Source organism: Rhea pennata, unplaced genomic scaffold (assembly GCF_028389875.1).
Source record: "Rhea pennata isolate bPtePen1 unplaced genomic scaffold, bPtePen1.pri scaffold_23_1, whole genome shotgun sequence".
Lineage (NCBI taxonomy): Eukaryota > Metazoa > Chordata > Aves > Rheiformes > Rheidae > Rhea > Rhea pennata.
The window spans coordinates 4,774,419-4,791,483 of record NW_026907675.1 but is presented as its reverse complement, the minus strand read 5'-3'; the positions used below and the strand labels follow the sequence as shown (position 1 = coordinate 4,791,483).

The 17,065-nt window shown below is 53.5% G+C and overlaps 1 protein-coding gene across 1 annotated transcript; it reads left to right on the top strand.

The window, feature by feature from the left end:
• Positions 1-1,242: 1,242 nt before the first annotated feature.
• LOC134154310 (olfactory receptor 14A16-like) lies at positions 1,243-2,178 on the top strand. Its single transcript, XM_062601063.1, has one exon. The coding sequence runs from the start codon at positions 1,243-1,245 to the stop codon at positions 2,176-2,178; it is 936 nt and encodes a 311-aa protein (XP_062457047.1).
• The last annotated feature ends 14,887 nt before the right edge of the window (positions 2,179-17,065 follow it).

Below are 17,065 nucleotides of genomic sequence, written 5' to 3'. Positions count from 1 at the left end.
CAGGGTCCAGGGTATAAGCCCCCTCCTTTGCAGCCAGACCTCTGGCAGAGGAGAGGGGTATCTCTCTTGCCACGAGCCCATCTCACGCTGCCCCACAAAGGGGTTGAGATCCACTGCCTTGCCATGTTGCCGTCAGTGAGGTTGCATGCCCAGCCAGGCAAGATGAAGCCTTGCCTGCCTTCCCATCTGCCTCTCTCCCCTTGCCTCCCTTGGCAGCAGAATCATGCTGTTGCTCCTTGTTTCCCCTCCATGATGCTCCTGTTCTTGCTTTTGGGCTTTCTGGGGTTGGGAATTTTCAGCTGCAGTTTAAATGATGATGCTGCAAGTCAGGAACAGAGGGGTCTGCTTGGGAGTGAGGTGTCCCCAGGCCCCTGCTAATCTGTGGAGCTCCAGAGAAAGGAGTCTGTGGGGTTTGGAAATGAACTGACTCTCCCTTAAGGAGAGCCCATCTCCAGTCCTAAGAGTCATTTGACTGTTTCCTTATAGTGTCCTGCAGGCTACAAGCTGCCCTATAGAAAGGCTCTTCTGTCTCATATCATTGCTGTGATATCTGAGAGCCCCATACAGAAGGTGCAGAGATACTGGCAGTATGGAGATGGTGGTGGGAGACTGCAAATGAGCAGCTGAAAAGAGCCTTGTTTGTCCTTGGCTGGAAGGGGAATGTGGAGAGCTCCCTCAGGTGCCTGGAGAAAGGGAGGAAAATTTGGAAACCTGCACTTTGAAACAGGACTCCTCTGCTCTCAGCAGGGGCTGGCTGCTTTTTAGAGTAACATCATCCTCCAGTTCAAATGGGCAGGAGCACAGCAGGGCAGGGAATGAGACTAACAGACAGGCGAGATGTCCCCTCTCGGCACCAAGTGCCAGTGGATGCTTTCCTCTCAGGACTCGAAGTGGAAATGCCGAGGATTTCTGCTCTTAAGGAGCACTCCTCAGGGGTGACAGGGGCATCTCAAAGAAAATAAACAATATTAAGAAAATACCTGAAACTCATTTCTGTAACCATCATTCTTGAGAAGTGATGTGAAGATGCTGAAAAGCCCTGCCACAAGATGAGTGGATTTCATTTGACAGAAACTGAGTGTCAGAGCTACTCACAAATAGAGATGCAATGTTAGATTTTTAATAACAAATGTAAATATTTATTAATTTCTTTTTATTTGTTTTGTTTTTTTTTTAAAGTCTCTCCTAACTTGTCCCTGTCTTTTCCTCCTTGGACAGCCCCCCCATACCCAGTTGGAGCTGATGTCCAACGGCAGCTCCTTCAACGAGTTCCTCCTCCTGGCATTTACAGACACACGAGAGCTGCAGCTCTTGCACTTCTCGCTCTTCCTGGGCACCTACCTGGCTGCCCTCCTGGGCAACGGCCTCATCATCACAGCAGTAACCTGCGACCACCACCTGCACACCCCCATGTACTTCTTCCTCCTCAACCTCTCCGTTCTGGACCTTGGCACCATCTCCACCACTGTCCCCAAATCCATGGTCAATTCCCTGTGGGACACCAGAGACATTTCCTACTTGGGATGTGCTGCTCAAGTCTTTTTCTTTATTTTCTTATGTTCAACAGAGTATTATCTTCTCACAGTCATGGCCTATGACCGCTATGTTGCCATTTGCAAACCCCTGCACTACAACATAATCATGGGCAGCCGAGCCTGTGTCAAAATGGCAGCAGCTGCCTGGGCCAGTGGTTTTCTCAATGCTCTCCTGCACACTGCCAACACATTTTCCATACCTCTCTGCCAAGGCAACACAGTGGACCGGTTCTTCTGTGAGATCCCTCAGATCCTCAGGCTCTCCTGCTCAGAATCCTACCTTACAGAAGTTGGGCTTATCGTGATTACTGCCTGTTTAGGCTTAGGGTGTTTTGTTTTCATCGTGGTGTCCTATGTGCAGGTCTTCACTGCTGTGCTGAGGATGCCCTCTGAGCAGGGCCGGCACAAAGCCTTTTCCATGTGCCTCCTGCACCTGTCTGCGGTCTCCCTGTTTGTCAGCACAATATTTTTTGCCTACCTGAAGCCCCCCTCCCTCTCCTCCCCAGCTCTGGATCTGGTGGTGGCTGTTCTGTACTCGGTGGTGCCTCCAACCGTGAACCCCCTCATCTACAGCATGAGGAACAAGGAGCTCAAGGATGCACTGAGGAAACTCATCCAACGGGTACAAGGTCAGCACCAATAACTGGCCCACGTGCATTCACTCACTAGGATGTCTAGAATCAAGGCTGTGTGTTCTGCATTTCCTTCTTGTCTCTTTTGCATCCATGTTAAAAACAAACAAAAAGTTCAGTTCATACTCCATCTCCCCAGAAATCTCTCATTTGAATTGGACCTAGAGGTTATGCTGAAGCAGGAAGCCTGGCTTCTCTCTGCATCAGCACTGATGGAGGTGTTGTCCCAAAACTGGGTGCTGTTACCCGGTGTGCAAGCAACACTGGGTCGAGATACTTGTTTATTTCATTTCTGCACAGAGATGGGTGCTAGGTGGTAGATCCACAAAGCTAGCACACCTTCTCCCTTTCTCTTTCTTTAGTTACACACACTTTTCAGGGAGTGCTTTATATATAATTTTTCTATTGGTTACAGTTTTATTACATCACATATTCACTCTGCATTTGTGCTTTGACATTCCTGTTCATTAGCTTAAGAAGCAGAGAAGAAGGTGGTAACATCATTATCATGTCATTTCCGTCTCATTATTCATTTAAGGGTGTGTAGTTTAGTATGTTAATAAGCCTTAATGAACTTCTAGGTTACTCTGGGTTGTTCTGCTGTTTTTGTCTTGTCGACTCCTCACATTCTTCAAAATCTTGTGGTTTCCTCAAGATTATTCGGCTGGAGCTGGTTGCCCTTTGCAAGACTGTTTTACAATATCCTCTCTCCCTTGTCCTTGAGTCTTGTTAAGTATTTGAGGGTTTCATCAGTATAACTCTAACAGAGGAACCTCACAGCCTGCAAGGCTGAGCTCGCTTGGATGCCTCCAGTGCAATGAGAGGAGTTTCCCTTTGCAGTGTCTCTTTTGGTAGTGACACCAAGGGAGCTCAGGGGCCCAGAGTCAGGCTCAGATAAAGACCAATGAGGTGAGACCATGGGTCCTGTGTCCATTAGGAGAGCTCAGCTTCACCACCCTGGGGCACTGCGGGGAGCACAGGGCAGGGGTGCAGGAATGGCCAGGCCAGCATGGATACTCTGACCAGGAGAAAGCTTCTCTGGGGAGCAGAGACGTCACAGCAAAATAGCAGGGCAGTATTCAGAGACAGGAAAAAAGAAGGAGAGCTTGATTCCTCTGTGTATCATCTCAGGGCAGGCAGCTCTGTCCCCAGGGCAGCAGAAGCTGCCGGAGGTGCTGCAAGGCCAGGGCTTTCATGCTGTTCACAGCAGCAAGGTGGGCATGGAGGGTCTTCAGGCAGACAAGGAGGAGGATCTGCTGGGCTCAAGAACAAGGGAGACAGTGACAGGCCTCACTGCAGGACCTCATCCCCCTTGATGTGGAGCTGCTGCCCTTTTCCATGGGCCTGGCCTGAGTAACGCTGTGGGGCTTAGCTGTGCCTGGCCCCGCACCTCGCAAGTCCTGACCTGACCCTGTCCTTGTCCTGCTGACCTAATTCCTCATCTCTACCTCGGCCCTGTCACCTCACTACAGTCTAGAAAGCCTTGGCCAGGAAAACTGCAACCCAAGCATGACACAGAGAACGTTGTGGGTATAAAAGTGACTGTATCCACGCAGAAACTCTTGCCTGACAGCCAATGTAAAGATGTGAGGAGAATTTCAGATTTGGCCCCCTACTCAGGTAACATTGAACAGAGACTCTTCAGTGGATGGAAAAGCAAGGGCAACTGCCTGGGCCTGATTATACGATGAAAAGTCAGGAGAGAAGGTCCTTCTCTGATACCACTCACCTACTTATGAACCATTTGGGACAGGGTTCCTCCAACAGAGAAGGTGCTGTTGGGAGCAGCAGGAGTGAGGCTGCTCCATGCGGGAAGGGGAGCCAGGAGTCAAGGGTGCTGGCAAGGCAGTCAGGGAAGTGACCCACTGTCAAGAGGTGCTGTCCTTCACTGCCTGGACAAGAGGAGCAGAGCAGGTTTGGGGCTAATAATTGGCATCAGGTGCAGTCCAGCGATGGCCAGATAGGACTGGAGGGCTCCACCCAGCCCTGCTTTGTGTGGGAGGTCAGACTGGAGACCTCCTGAAGTCTCTTCCCATCAAAACTCTTCTGCAATTCCATGAATTCTTGCTCCTCTGTCTCTGCATCAGCATGGGTGGCAGGGGGAGGAGAGCACCTAGGGCAGAGCAGACCGAGACTGCTGGGAGAGTGTTGGGAGAAGATCCAAAAGTCCCGGGCTCAGACCTGGGCTTTGGAAAACTCCCTTACACCCCTGCTCCCAGAGGCTCTGTCTGCCTCTTCCACCCTCCATGTGTTCCCCTCCTGTAGGCTAAGGTGGAGTCCAGGATTGCCTGGGGACTCTCTTCCCCATGGAGAGAAGAGAGAGGGCCTTCACCAGCCCCACACTGCCTTTTCCACCGCCAGCCTTTGGAGTTGTTTTTGCCTAGGTCTGCTCTGTCCCCACAGTCACAGCTACACTGGAGCCCATGAAAATTCTGATGCTGCTGTCCTCAAGCAGGGATCTACCCTGCAGCTGGGGCCTGGCCAGCTACAAAGACATCAGCTGTTGAGTGTCCCAGCCATGCAGCTGAGGGCAGGGGTCTTCACCCCAATTTCCCTGCTCCTGCCTCTGCTCTCACTACCACTGCTGCTGTGCCCAAGTCAAGCCCTCCTGCCTGCAGACTACCTTGGGGCCTGAGGCAACTCCAGCTCCCTCCAGGGATGTGCTGGAGACTTTCAGGAGCAGCCTGAGGTGGAACTGGCACCATCAGGGTGGACTGGGATAGGGCAGCTCCCCTCTGTCATGCTGCAGCTGGGGCTGAGGTGGGGCTGGGAACAGCATTTCCCTGGGGAGCTCCTGCAGGAACTGCTGTCGGGGATCCTCCACATCTGTCCTGCCACCAGCACCAGCACTCAGGGTGTGAGGGTGGAAGCGCACAGAGGATGGAAGGTGGCCAGGCTGCCTAGGGGAGCATCAAGATTCTGTCTGTGCATGCAGGGATGGAGTGAGGAAAGCCAGAGCTCAGCTGGAGCTGCCACCAGAGACCTCATACACGGAAAGGGCTGGAGTATTATCAAATGACTCTTAAATGACCCCCCAGAGTCTGGAGGGGGAGGGGGTCTGAGCACCCAGCCCTTGCCCATCCTGGGCTATGCCCCACACGGGGGTCAGCAGAGAGCTGTACTCCAGGATTTTCTGGGAAAAGAGGGGCCTTGCAAGGCTGGTATTTTCCCCTCTGTCAGGATACAGAGACCCTTTGTGGGGCTGGTCTGGGACAGTGGCCCTGTGGCAGCTTCCCTGTGTGTCCATGCAACACAGGGAACACCCTGGGCTTTTCTCTCTTGCACCTTCCATGTCCTGGTGCCTTTCCCAGGACACCTACATTTGCCCCACAAGCACACAGCTCTGTGCTCCCACACTGCCCATTCACACACAGTAGCTGAATGGCAGCATTTTTCCTCTCCCATGACCGTGTGTGCTTGTGCCAGGCTCAGCTATTTGGTGTGCATCTCCTGGGGAAGGTAGCAGGCCAGGGAGGTTGCTAGAGATGGTGGATCTGTGGAGGACCTATGGCATGAGGATGGCACTTCCATCTGTTTCCAAGCTGCCCTCGCAAACAGACTGTCTTTCTGCTGTGTCAGAAGTAGACACATAGAGCCCCACAGGATCTGCAGGACACCCCAGCTTCCAGGACACATTTCCTATCAGAGCAAATTCCCAAATTGGGACTCACACCCAAGGAACACTGGCCTTGGATAGCCTCCTACCATGAGAGGATGGAGCTGGCCCCACAGGAGCCTTGGGGCTCAGGGCAGCCCCACCCCTGGGACTCAGGAGGCTGGGCTGCCCCAGGGTTGTCCCCTGAGCCAGATGGGACCCTCAGGCAGGGCTCTTGTGGCAGCCCCCACACTGTCCAGCCACCCTCACAGCCCAGGATCCACAGCCGTTGTTGTAGTTCACAGTCTTTATACAACACCTCAGGAAGGAGCTCCCAAAGCCCTTACCCTTGCTGGAGAGGTGCAGGAGCCTTGGGAAAAAGGAAATGGAATGCAAGTAGATGGTATCAGTCCAGGAGGCCTCCATCTGCCTTGCTTCCTTGCTCTCATCTTTCTCTCCATCCAAGGAGGAAGGATGGTCTTCCTGTCTTTTCACGCAAAAATCCTCTCCAACATGTCCCTTGTTCATCTGCCTGTTGATGAGCAACATCAACATGACCTTGTTTCCTCCTGTCCCTGTTCCTTCCCATGGACCAGCTCTGAAGGGCAGCAGTGGAGCACCCAGGGCTCACAGGGAAGTGAGGACACTGCTGTGGCATGGGAGAGACCACTCTGTGATGTGTCATGTCCCACTGTGACCTCAGTTCATGTCACGTGGGGCCTCAGTAGGTCATCGCCATGGAGATGGCACAGCCAGGGAGAGAGCAGAGAGATTTCCCATCATGTTCTGGAAAGGAATCACGTCCCCTCATCTAAGTTATTTTCCCAAAAAATCTGATAAATCCTTCAGGAACATCACCAGATGATGCCAAAAGCTGTGAAATATTTAAAATGAGGCACTGGAGAGGTCACTTTTGTGCTCCTGACCTGACTGGTCTGCACTGGGTAGACCTGTGCAGGAATCTGGGCTTTGGGGGCTGGATTGAGGCTTGGCATTTTTCAAAGACCAGGATCAAAGTCATGTGGCATGCCGCATGACAACATAAAGTGTGACCAGGTGCTGAGATGCCTTGGTGAACCTCAACACTGGTTTCTCCTGTGGGTGGCTGTTCTGTGTAGAATAAAAGGATGCAGGTCAATATGGGACAGGATGCAAGCTTTGTCCTTGTTTTTAAAAGTGCTCAGCAAAGTTTCTTTGTCCGCGGTGCTTGAGAGGGAGAGGAGATGCCAGAAAAGAGCAAACGTGCCCTTAATACACATCATTCACAGGGCTTTATCTGGGTCCCTGGTCCATGCCAGTCTCCAAAGCCATGGGGGAGACTAGGAAGCAAATCCGAGGAAATTTTCCCCTTTCCCATGAATTCTGCCCAGCTTTCCTTCTGCTTGCGTAGACACAAAGTAGACAGGGCAGAAAGCTAAAGGTGCAGATCTGAGGATCACAGCATCATCTAGGCGGTGCCAAGGGCTGAATAAGGCACCCAAAGAAGTAAAGGAGTCCTTCCTTTTGTGGTGACCCGGAAAGGCCCACCTCTCTGAGCCAGGAATGTGCCCTTGTGGCCAGGAAGGCCAACGGTATCCTGGGGTGCATTAGGAAGACTGTTGCCAGCAGGTTGAGGGAGGTGATCCTGCCCCTCTACTCAGCCCTGGTGAGGCCTCATCTCGAGTACTGTGTCCAGTTCTGGGATCCCCAGTACAAGAGAGACATGGAAACTTCTGGAAAGACTCCAGCATAGGGCTACAAAAATGATTAAAGGACTGGAGCATCTCTCTTATGAAGGAAAGCTGTGACAGTTGGGCCTGTTTAACTTGGAGAAGAGAAGCCTGAGAGGGGATCTTATCAATGTCTGTAAATACTGTAAGGAAGGGTGTTAAGTGGATGGGGCTGAAATCTTCTCCGTGGTGCCAAGTGACAGGACAAAAGGCAATGACCAAAAAAAAAAAAAAAAAAAAAAAAAGCTGAAACACAGGAAATTCCATCTAAATATAAGGAAGAAATTCTTCATGGTGAGAGTGACAGAGCACTAGAATCGGTTGCCCAGAGATGCTGTGGAGTTTCCTTCTCTGGAGATATTCAAAAGTCACCTGGAGACAATCCTGTCCAACATGATCTAGGTGACTGTGCTTGAGCAGGAGGGCAGGACTAGAGGAACTCCAACGGTCCCTTCCAATGTCAACCATTCTGTGATTCTGTGATCCCCCAGAGTATTCAAAGGGGGTGGAGCCTTCCTTCTGCAAGAGTCACCCCAGGACAGTGCAAAGATGAGGAAGAGCAGGAAGGCTGGTTGTAGGGACCTTCCCAACTCCAGCAGCTGGAGAGCTGGGAGATGCTGCCCTCATAAACACCTGAATGAGCCAAAACGCAGGTCCTGAGGCACAGCACTGTCTTACAGGCTCTGCACCGGAGCCTGCGCAGCAGTGGTGCAGTGTGTGGGCATGTCCTCCAAAGCCCAGGGACAAAAATGTGGGGGATTCAGGGAGCCCAGGCTGCACAGGCTCCCAAGACAGCCAGGTGTGGTGGGAGATACAGGTTACTAAGGCAGTACAGTCTCCCAGGAGAGGGATACAAGGTGTCAGGGGCTGTACCCAGGCAAGAAGCACTGCCCCAAGGTGATGCTGAAAAGCTCAAGGACACACTGATGTCCAAAGATGAGGACTGCTTTCCCCAGGCTCAGGCAGAAGGAAAGCTGGACAAAATTCATAGGAAGGGGGAACACTTCCCCAGATTTGCTACCTGGTCTCCCCCATGGCTTTGGAGACTGGCAAGGACCAGCGTCCCAGGTGAAGCCCTCTAGATGATGCGTATTAAGGGCACGTTTTCTCTTTTCTGGCATCTCATCTCCATCTCAAGCACTGCAGACCAAGAAACCTTGCTGAACTCTTTTAAAAACAAAGAATCTGGTTTGGTGCTTCAGGGAGGAAGACTACATCCTGTCCTATGCTGTTCTGCATCCTACTTCTACAAAGAGAGTGACCCACAGTAGCTATCAGTTTTGAAGCTCACCAAAGCGAGCCATGGGGGAAATCAGTTTTGAAGCTCATTAAAAGCATCTCAGTGCCTGGTCACACTTTGTGCTGTCATGTGGGATGTCCTTTGACTTTGATCCTGTCTTTGAAGGATGTCAACCTCCAGTCCAACCCCAAATCCCAGCTCCCTGCACAGGCCTGCCCAGTGCAGAGACCTGTCGGTGCAGGGGCACAGACATGACCTCTCTAGTGCCTCATTTTAAATGTTTCACAGCCTTTGGAACCATCTGGAGATGTTCCTGAAGGGTTTATTAGAAACATTTGCAATATTTGGAAATATTAAATGGGGTGCGAGGGGGCAACTACTTTCCAGGATGTGATGGGAAATCTCTCTGCTCTCTCCCTCGCTGTGCATCTCCATGGCAATGACCTACTGAGCCCCAGGTGACATGAGCTGAGGTCACAGTGGGATGTGACATGTCACAAGAAGGTCTCCCTGGTGACATGGTGATGTCCTCACTTCCCTGCGAGGCCCAGGCGCTGCTGGGCACTGCTCTCACCCTCCCCACTGCTGCCCTTCAGAGCTGCTTCATGGCAAGCAGCAGGGACAGGAGGCAGCGGGAACATGTTGGGACTGCTTGCTAACAGGCAGAGGAGCAGGGACGTGTTGGAGAGGAGTTTGGGGTGACTGGACAGGAAGAGCATCCCTCCTCCCTGCATCGAGAGGTGAGCTGAGGGCAAGGGAGCAAGGCAGACGGAGACCTCCTACACTGACACGATCAGCTTGGACTCCAGCTGTTTATTCCCAAGTCTCCTGTGCTTTGCACCAAGGGTAAGGGCTGCAGGGGCTCCTTCCTGACATGTCTCACAGAGACTGTTAACTGCAAAAATGGCTGTGGGCCCTGATCTGTGGGGTGATTGGACAGTGTGGGGGCTGCCACAAGAGCCCTGCCTGAGGGTGCTGCCTGGTTCAGGGCAGAATGTGGCAGCCAGGACTGCTGGGTCCTGGGAATGGGGCTGCCCTGAGCCCCAAGGCTCCTGTGCACCTTGAGCTCCTCATCCCTATGGATACCCCCCTGCCCCGAGGCCCAGTCCAACCCCGCAAAGAGCAGCCCCTGCCTGGCCATGGCCCAGCCCTGCTGGGCGCAGCACAAGCGCTGCCGAGCCCCAGGGCTGCTGTGGGGAGGGGGCCGGGGCAGAAGGGGCGAGAGGACACGGCCCTGCCCTGCCCTGGGGGCAGCAGCACGCTCCCATCGGGCTCCAGCACCCTGGCCATGACCAGGTCCCCCAGGCCGGCACCAGGGCTGGCACCAGCACAGGCCCCAGGGCTGCCCCCCGCACCCGGCACGGCCCCCAGGCGCAGGGCAGCAAGGAGCCCCGTGGGGCTCCTGCGGCAGAGCCCAGCCCTGCGGGGCAGCGGCCGGGCCCCGGGGCCCCGCACTGCCCAGGCACCCGGCGCGGGGCTGCCCTGAGGCCCCGCAGCACCCCGCACTGCCGCCACAAGTTGGCGCCATCCCGCAGGAGGAGGGGAGGGGAGGGAAGGGGAGGGGAGGGGCTGCCGCGGGATCACACACGGGGGGGGGGGGGGGGGGAGGCGCAGTGTTGCCATGGCAGTGCCCTGGGGCTGCAAGGACAGGGGCGGGGCTGTGTCTGACTGACAGCTCTGCCAGCCAATCGGAGCTCAGCCTGTGGCTTAGCCCTGCGGAAGGAGCCAGACGCCTGCACTGTGGGGCGGCTTCTCCCTCTGCCCGGGACCTGAGGCCTTGCTGCCTCCAGCCCCATGGTCGCTGCTCCCGTGTGTTGCTCCTGTCAGGAAATGCTCCCCAGAATCACTTGCAGGCCTTTCCCCAGCTCCTGTGTCAGGTACGCGGCTGTGGTGGTGACTGTGATCTCTTCCTGAGTCCCTGATGGGCCAGAGTCAGCCTCACGGCTGTAAGTGCAGACCTGGCGTCTGACTTGGGGCTTCTTCCTCAGGACAGGCTTGCACCCCTGCACCAGTCTCTGAGGGAGTCCAGCCAGAATTTTTGTGCTTCTAAATGAATTAAGAAAAGGTGCGAGCAGTAACATTGGTAATGTCTTTTATCCAGTGTCTGTGTGCTGCAGAAAACTCTGCCTCATCAAAACCCCAGGGGCATGCTGAGCTTTTTCTCCAAGATGTGGATGTTATCTCTGAGGGGTGGTAAGTCCTAAGAGTCCCCTAGCTGCTGCCATAGCTGGTCGTGTGCCCTGTGTATCCCTGATGTATAGCTGCATGTTGGGTGGCAACCCTCTGTGAGGTGAGGAGCCGGTGTGTGGTGTGTCAGAGTGGTGGGGTACTTTGTGGTGGGCGCAGACGATACCCCGGTGTCTTGGTGCTCATCACAGGAGGAGGTGTCTGGAGAGAGCAGTGGTGTGTGGGGGGAAGTGCTGCAAGCTGGGGAGATGAGGAGCACTGCAAGATGACTGAGCTCTCAGGGCCCAGGCTGCCCTGGTGCTGTGAGCCAGAGATGCTGACAGTCTGCTGCCTTCTGCCAGCTGAGGTTCAGGCCTTGTGTTTCCTCAGCTCTTGCCAGGATGTGCCAGGATGTGCTGTCTAAAGTCTGGGGAGTGTTTCTGCTTGCTCTGAAGTGTGAACCAAGACTGCTTTTTCCCTTTCTGCTCACTTTTCTTCATGAGAGCTTTCCCCTGCAGCAGTGTTTGCTGAGGGAGGAGAGGGCCATGTGTGTTACTCATTGCTGGCTGGCCGTTAGTGTGATGGAAGCTCTTTGGAAGAGTGAAGGCTTTGTGGAGAGGGTTTCTTTGTACAGGGGCTGGTGTGTTCCTGGGAAATGAACTGAACGGAGCTTTTCCCTTGCTGTGCCAGATCTCCCTAGACAAGGAGTCCCTTTGAGTAGGCAAGCCAAGGAGGAGTGCACTGAAATGCCTGCATGCCTCCGATCTCTCTTCCTCCCAGTTCCAGTATCTCTAATTTCCCCCACCATCCTATTGTAGCGTGACCTGTCTGTGCTGCACCAGGGACTCAAGAGAGCAACCCAGATGCAGGCCTGAGGGTGTAGGTGTGGTGTCGTTACGCGCTGACACTGCTGACATGGGCAAGGTGCTGTTTTTTTCTCCTGAGCCTTGGGTGGATGTGAGGAGCCCCACTTAGCTCTAAATGCATTGCTGCAAGTAGCTGGAGCCAAGGGAGTGGTGGTGAGCACAGCCACCCTCGAAGGAGGATGCTGGCTTTTGGGCAGTTGTTGAGGATCTTGTGTGCTTGAAGTCCTTGAGTCTTGGGGGGCAAATGTTTTCTAAGAGAGGAAGGAGAAGTGGTCCTTGCTCCAGCCTGCCTCCTTGTGCTGGTTTAGAGGAGAGTTCCTTGCACTAAAAATGGGGACAAAGAAGCTTGGCTCTCCCATACCCCAGCTCCTTCAGTGGGTGACTTTGCTCGCACTCTCAGACTCTCTCTGTACTGTGCCATGTGGTGCACTGAAGGCCAAGGCTTTGCTGGCTTTTCCAAGTGCCATGTGCAATGCTGAAATCTCCTGGATTGGCTTAAGACTTTGCTTGGGAGAAAAATCGCAGCCCTTGCTGAGACAGGAGAAGCAAACGCTTGAGAGCAGTGGAAGCCTTGGACCATTTTCCTTGTTGGAAGCCTGCTTGTGTAAGAGTGATGCACTGGCCTTGTGTGTGCTGGTCCCTGTGTGACCATATGGTCATTTGAGAGCCCCCTGAGCAAGCCTCTTGAGAGGGCGAGTGGTACCAGAGAGTTTCAGCCTCCTCTACTGAAGCTGCAAAGGGCCTGTCACTAGGACATCAGCATGGATGAGTGCCTTGAGGGCATGTGAGGCAAAAGCGAGAGGGAAGAGCTGGCCTGCTGAGCCCCTGGGAGAGCACTGCCTGTCTGCTTCGTCGAGGTGGTAAGTTAACAGGTGCAGAGCTCTGCCTGGCTGTTGAGAGGAAGTGCCTTTTGGCAAGGCCTTGCAGGATTAGAAGCAAATGGAAGGCATGGATCGCTGGCTTTGAGGACTGTGTGGGTTACCTGGCTGCTGCCACGTGTTGTCCTGTCCCTTGTGTGTCCCTGCTGCAGAGGTCCTTCTTGGGGATGTGATGTGGGGATTGTTGGTGCCTGTGTTTCCTCCTTGGAGCATCCTCGTATAACGCAAGGATGCTTGCTGTTTGCTAGTTCCTTGATGACTTTCTGTTGAATCTGGACCCTCATTCATCTTCCCACCCCATACACTAAGCCATTCCAGTCCCTCAGAGAGATGGGGAGTTACTCAAAGGAATCAGAGCCATTTCTCCACTTTGTACCTGTCCAAAGCCTTGCAGACAGTGGAGATGCCGCTTCACAGAATGTCAGGCCTCTCAGGGTGATGGGTAGCTCTGAGGTGCCTGTCTTGGTCAGCAGTGGAAGTGGCCACTCCAAAACCACTGGTTTCTTCCAAATACAGTCTCAGACTAGCAGATGTATTGAGCCTGCGATGGTGGGGACCTGTGGAGGTGGGGGTCCAACAGCCTCATCAAGGCATGGCCCAGGAGGTGAGGATGGTCCAGTCTTTGTCCAGTTAAGTTCTGAATATCTACAAGGGTGGAGATTCCACAGTCTCTCTGGGCCCTGGCACCAGTGTTTGGCCCCCTCATGATGCAAGAGGTGTGTTCTTCATATCCAACCAATTTCCCATGCTCCAAGATGTCCCTGTTGCCACTGATGCTGTTACTGTGTACTTCCAAGAAGAGTCTTCTCCCGTGTCTGTGCACAGCAGGTACATTCCCCCTTGGCCTTCTCTTGCCTGGGCTGAACATACCCAGCTCTCTCAGCCCCTCCTTATCTGCCCTGTGTTCTAGACTCTGACAATTTTGATGTTCCTAGACTAGATTTTGTCCTGTGTGTCTGTGCCTTTCAGAAACTGGGAAGCTCAAACAGGTCCCAGTATCGAGATAAGGGTCTCAGTTGTGTCCAAAAAAAACATGAATTGACTCTCTCCAGGGGCCCAGCTGTCTGTGCTCTGATGATTGCAGTTCACTGCAGAGGGGAGACATTTATCCCTCACTTTTGTGACTACGTAAAACCAGCAGAACAGATAATAACCCTCCAATTCTTTCTTTCTAGGTTACTTCGCTCAGTAGGCTCCAAGTGCAGTTCTAATGCCCCATGGTTGGAGGGAGAATGCCAGGATGTGTCCCTGTAGCTGTCAACTCCATTACTTACATGGTGACCTTCTGTGAAAGCAGCTGTGAGTGAGGTGAGGCTCCATATGGGTGTGAAGGCTCCCCTCAGTGCACCTGGCTTCCATGGGTGACAGGGTGTGAGTTCACCTCCTGGTACCTCTGCTCTCCTGCTTCCTCATGCCACAAGTGCTGTTCCTGATGGCCTGCTCAGCGAATGCTATTGTGCCCCCTCCTTTCCACGAGAGTATTTGGTGGCCTTCAAGATAAGTTGAAGACCCTTGTCATAAACTGAAGCATCTCTTGAATGCCTGTGTCTAAGTGCCTGAAAGCCTCCTGTGTGTGAGCTGATGAAGTCTCACAGTGCTTGGGCTTCTCACTCTGCAAGGGATAAAGATGTGTCCAGTGTCAGGCAGCCTGTGGTACCAAGGCATCAGCCAGTGCCCCACAAACCCAGGTGCAGAGTCTGGACTCCCAGGGCAGCTGGCATTTCAGCAGAGCTCCAGTCTGGGGCTGTCTCTGCTGGAGCCTCGTTTCAAAGCCTCTGCACCCTTTCTCCCTTCACAGAGCCTCCATGTCCAAGTAAAGAAAGGAAAGGGGCACTGTCGTCATGGTCTGGTCCTTTCCTCTATAGAAATCCAACACTCAGGGCAAAGCAGGAGTGGAAGGGAGGAGAGTCTGGATGCAGCCTGTGGGGAAAGACCCTCTTGGTTCTCAGGACTGTTCGTTCACTAGCACAGCTGCCATTTCCTTGCTACAGCCTTTGTGTGGGGGCTGCAGCTTTCTTGGAGAAGTGGCCACCAACAGCAGCAGGACTTTTCAGAGCTTTTCTCCTTCATTTCCACACTGTCCAGAGCTTTTCTCCTCATTTCCACATTGTCCTGCTGTTGTCTAATGTGTGTATATTGCCTCCAGGGTCTTGTAACGTGATGGTGGTAGATTCATGCTTCCCTGTGCATTCCTGTGAGCTCAAGAAAGCACTGGGCACTCTTATGTCAGACTTGGCCTCCACAATAACATTACCGTAATAAAAGGGGATCTCCCATATGATGTGCCTGAAGTCTGGCCTTCCTTCAGAAGATGGAGTCCAAAATAGACCCAGAGAGCACTGCCTGCTGCTCTGCTTGTGAACTCCCTGGGATCCAGGGGACAAGCTCGGAGTCTCCATGTGATTTCTTAGGGACTGAGAGCTGGATCCAGGGTTCATCTGTCAGTTACCAGTACTGGTGGAGCTGGTGAATGGTCCCTGAATTTTCTGCCCAAGGCTGTCCCATAAGTGACAGTGCTGATGACAGATGCCCATCTTTGTGGAGGGGAATCTGAGCCCCCAGAAGAACTCAGGGGATCTCCAGGGACAGCATGTGCCTGGGGGTGGTCAGTGAGAAGAGCCTTGTGACTTGGTTTCTGCTACAAAGAGGATATTTTGCAGTGTAGCAAGAGTGTGGCTACTCCATGGGAGGAAGGGAAGCCTGGAGCTGAGAGTGCCAGGAAGGCAGGGCAGGGACCCACCAATGAGAGGTGGTGCCCTGCAGTGTATGGACAAGAAGAGCAGAGCAGGTTTGGGAATGGTAACTGGGGTCAGGTCCAGTCTAGCAAGGACCAGACAAGGCTGGAGGGGTCCAAGGCTTTGCGTGGGAGGTTGGACTGGAGAACTCTAGAGGTCTCCTTCCACCAAAACTCCTCTGCGATTCCATGAATTCTTGCTCCTCAGCCTCTGCTCCAACATGACTGGCAAGGGGAGGAGAGCACGTAGGACAGAACAGAATGAGCCAGGCTGGGAGAGCATCAGGAGGAAGATCCAAAGATCCCTTGCTCAGCCCCGGGCTTTGGAAGACTCCCTCACACATTCCCAGAGACTCCATCTGCCTCTTCCACCCTACTCCGTGCTCCCCTCCCATTGGCCAAAGCGGAGTCCAGCATCACATGGGAGCTCTCTTCCCACGGGTAGGAGGGGGAGGGCCTTCTCTAGCCCCACACTGCCTTTTCCACCCTTGGTCTTTGCACTTGCATGGGCCTGGGTCTGCCCACTTGCCTTCACCACAGTCATGGCTGCACTGATGGCCGTGAATGTGGTGCTGAAGGGAGGCCATACGAGGCTGGCCTTTTCCCTTCCATTGGGATACAGAGACCTGCAGGACACCGGAGCTGGCCATGGATCACCCCACAGCTGGGGGAGCAGCCAACACTGGAAAGGGGTGTTGTGTGGGGCTGGCCTGGGATGATGGCCCTGGGGCAACTTCCCCAATGTATCTATGTAACACAGGGAACCCTCTGGGCTCTTCTCTCCTGCAGCCTCCATGTCCTGCTGCCTTTCCCAGGACACCTGCATTTGCCCTGCAAGCGCACGGCTGTGTGCTCCCACACTGCTGTTCCCACACAGCAGCTGAATGGCAGCATGTTTCCTCTCCCACGACCATGTGTGCCTGTGCCAGGTTTTTGGTGTGTCTCTCTCAGGGGAACATAGCAGGCAGGGGAGGCTGCTAGAGATGGTGAGGATCCAAAGCAATGGATTTTGAGGCTGGGAGGATTATCTGCACCAGAAGAGTGCCTCAGTGAGGCCAGCATTTATAAACACCATCCAAAGCCACCTCCTCCGCCAGCTTTGAGATGCTACTGGATGGAAGATGAAGGCACTCTAGGTCTCTAGGTGAGATTTATCTTCTGCAAAGACTGTGATGTTTCCAATAGGAAAACCACTGCTGCAACAGACTGCAGCCCCGGGGAATGTGTCCCAGGAGAACTATGAACAGAATTTCACCTTCCAAGTACATTGAAAATATGAAAATATCCTTCAGTATCAAAGAGCTATGGGTACCTCCTGTGTCAAGACTTCCTCTTTCCACCCATCTGTGCTACTTACAGCTACTTCACATGGGCTGACATCTCCAGATAACAGGAACTTTGGCTTTTTCAGATTTATTTCTGTACCAGAGGCTGGATGAGGCAGTCTCCTTCAATCTCAAGTCAGAAGTTTTTTTTTCTTTCCCCAAATACACCTTGTGGGTGGAAAAGCCCGAAAGAGCAAGTCTGACTTGAAAGGTGGGGGAAGGCAGACAGCTGAGCCTGCCTGAGCCTGACCATCTCCTCCGGTGGTCGCCAGCAATGGTGACATCAGAGAGTGTGACATCACAGCTGGGCAACCAGATGAGCACATCAGGTGGGTCAGCACAGGCACAACTGCCTTGGAGGCCAGTGGGCAGCAATGAGCTTTTC

Coding starts and splice junctions, on each gene's coding strand:
- LOC134154310 (XM_062601063.1), top strand. CDS start 1,243: ATGTCCAACGGCAGCTCCTTCAACGAGTTCCTCCTCCTGGCATTTACA.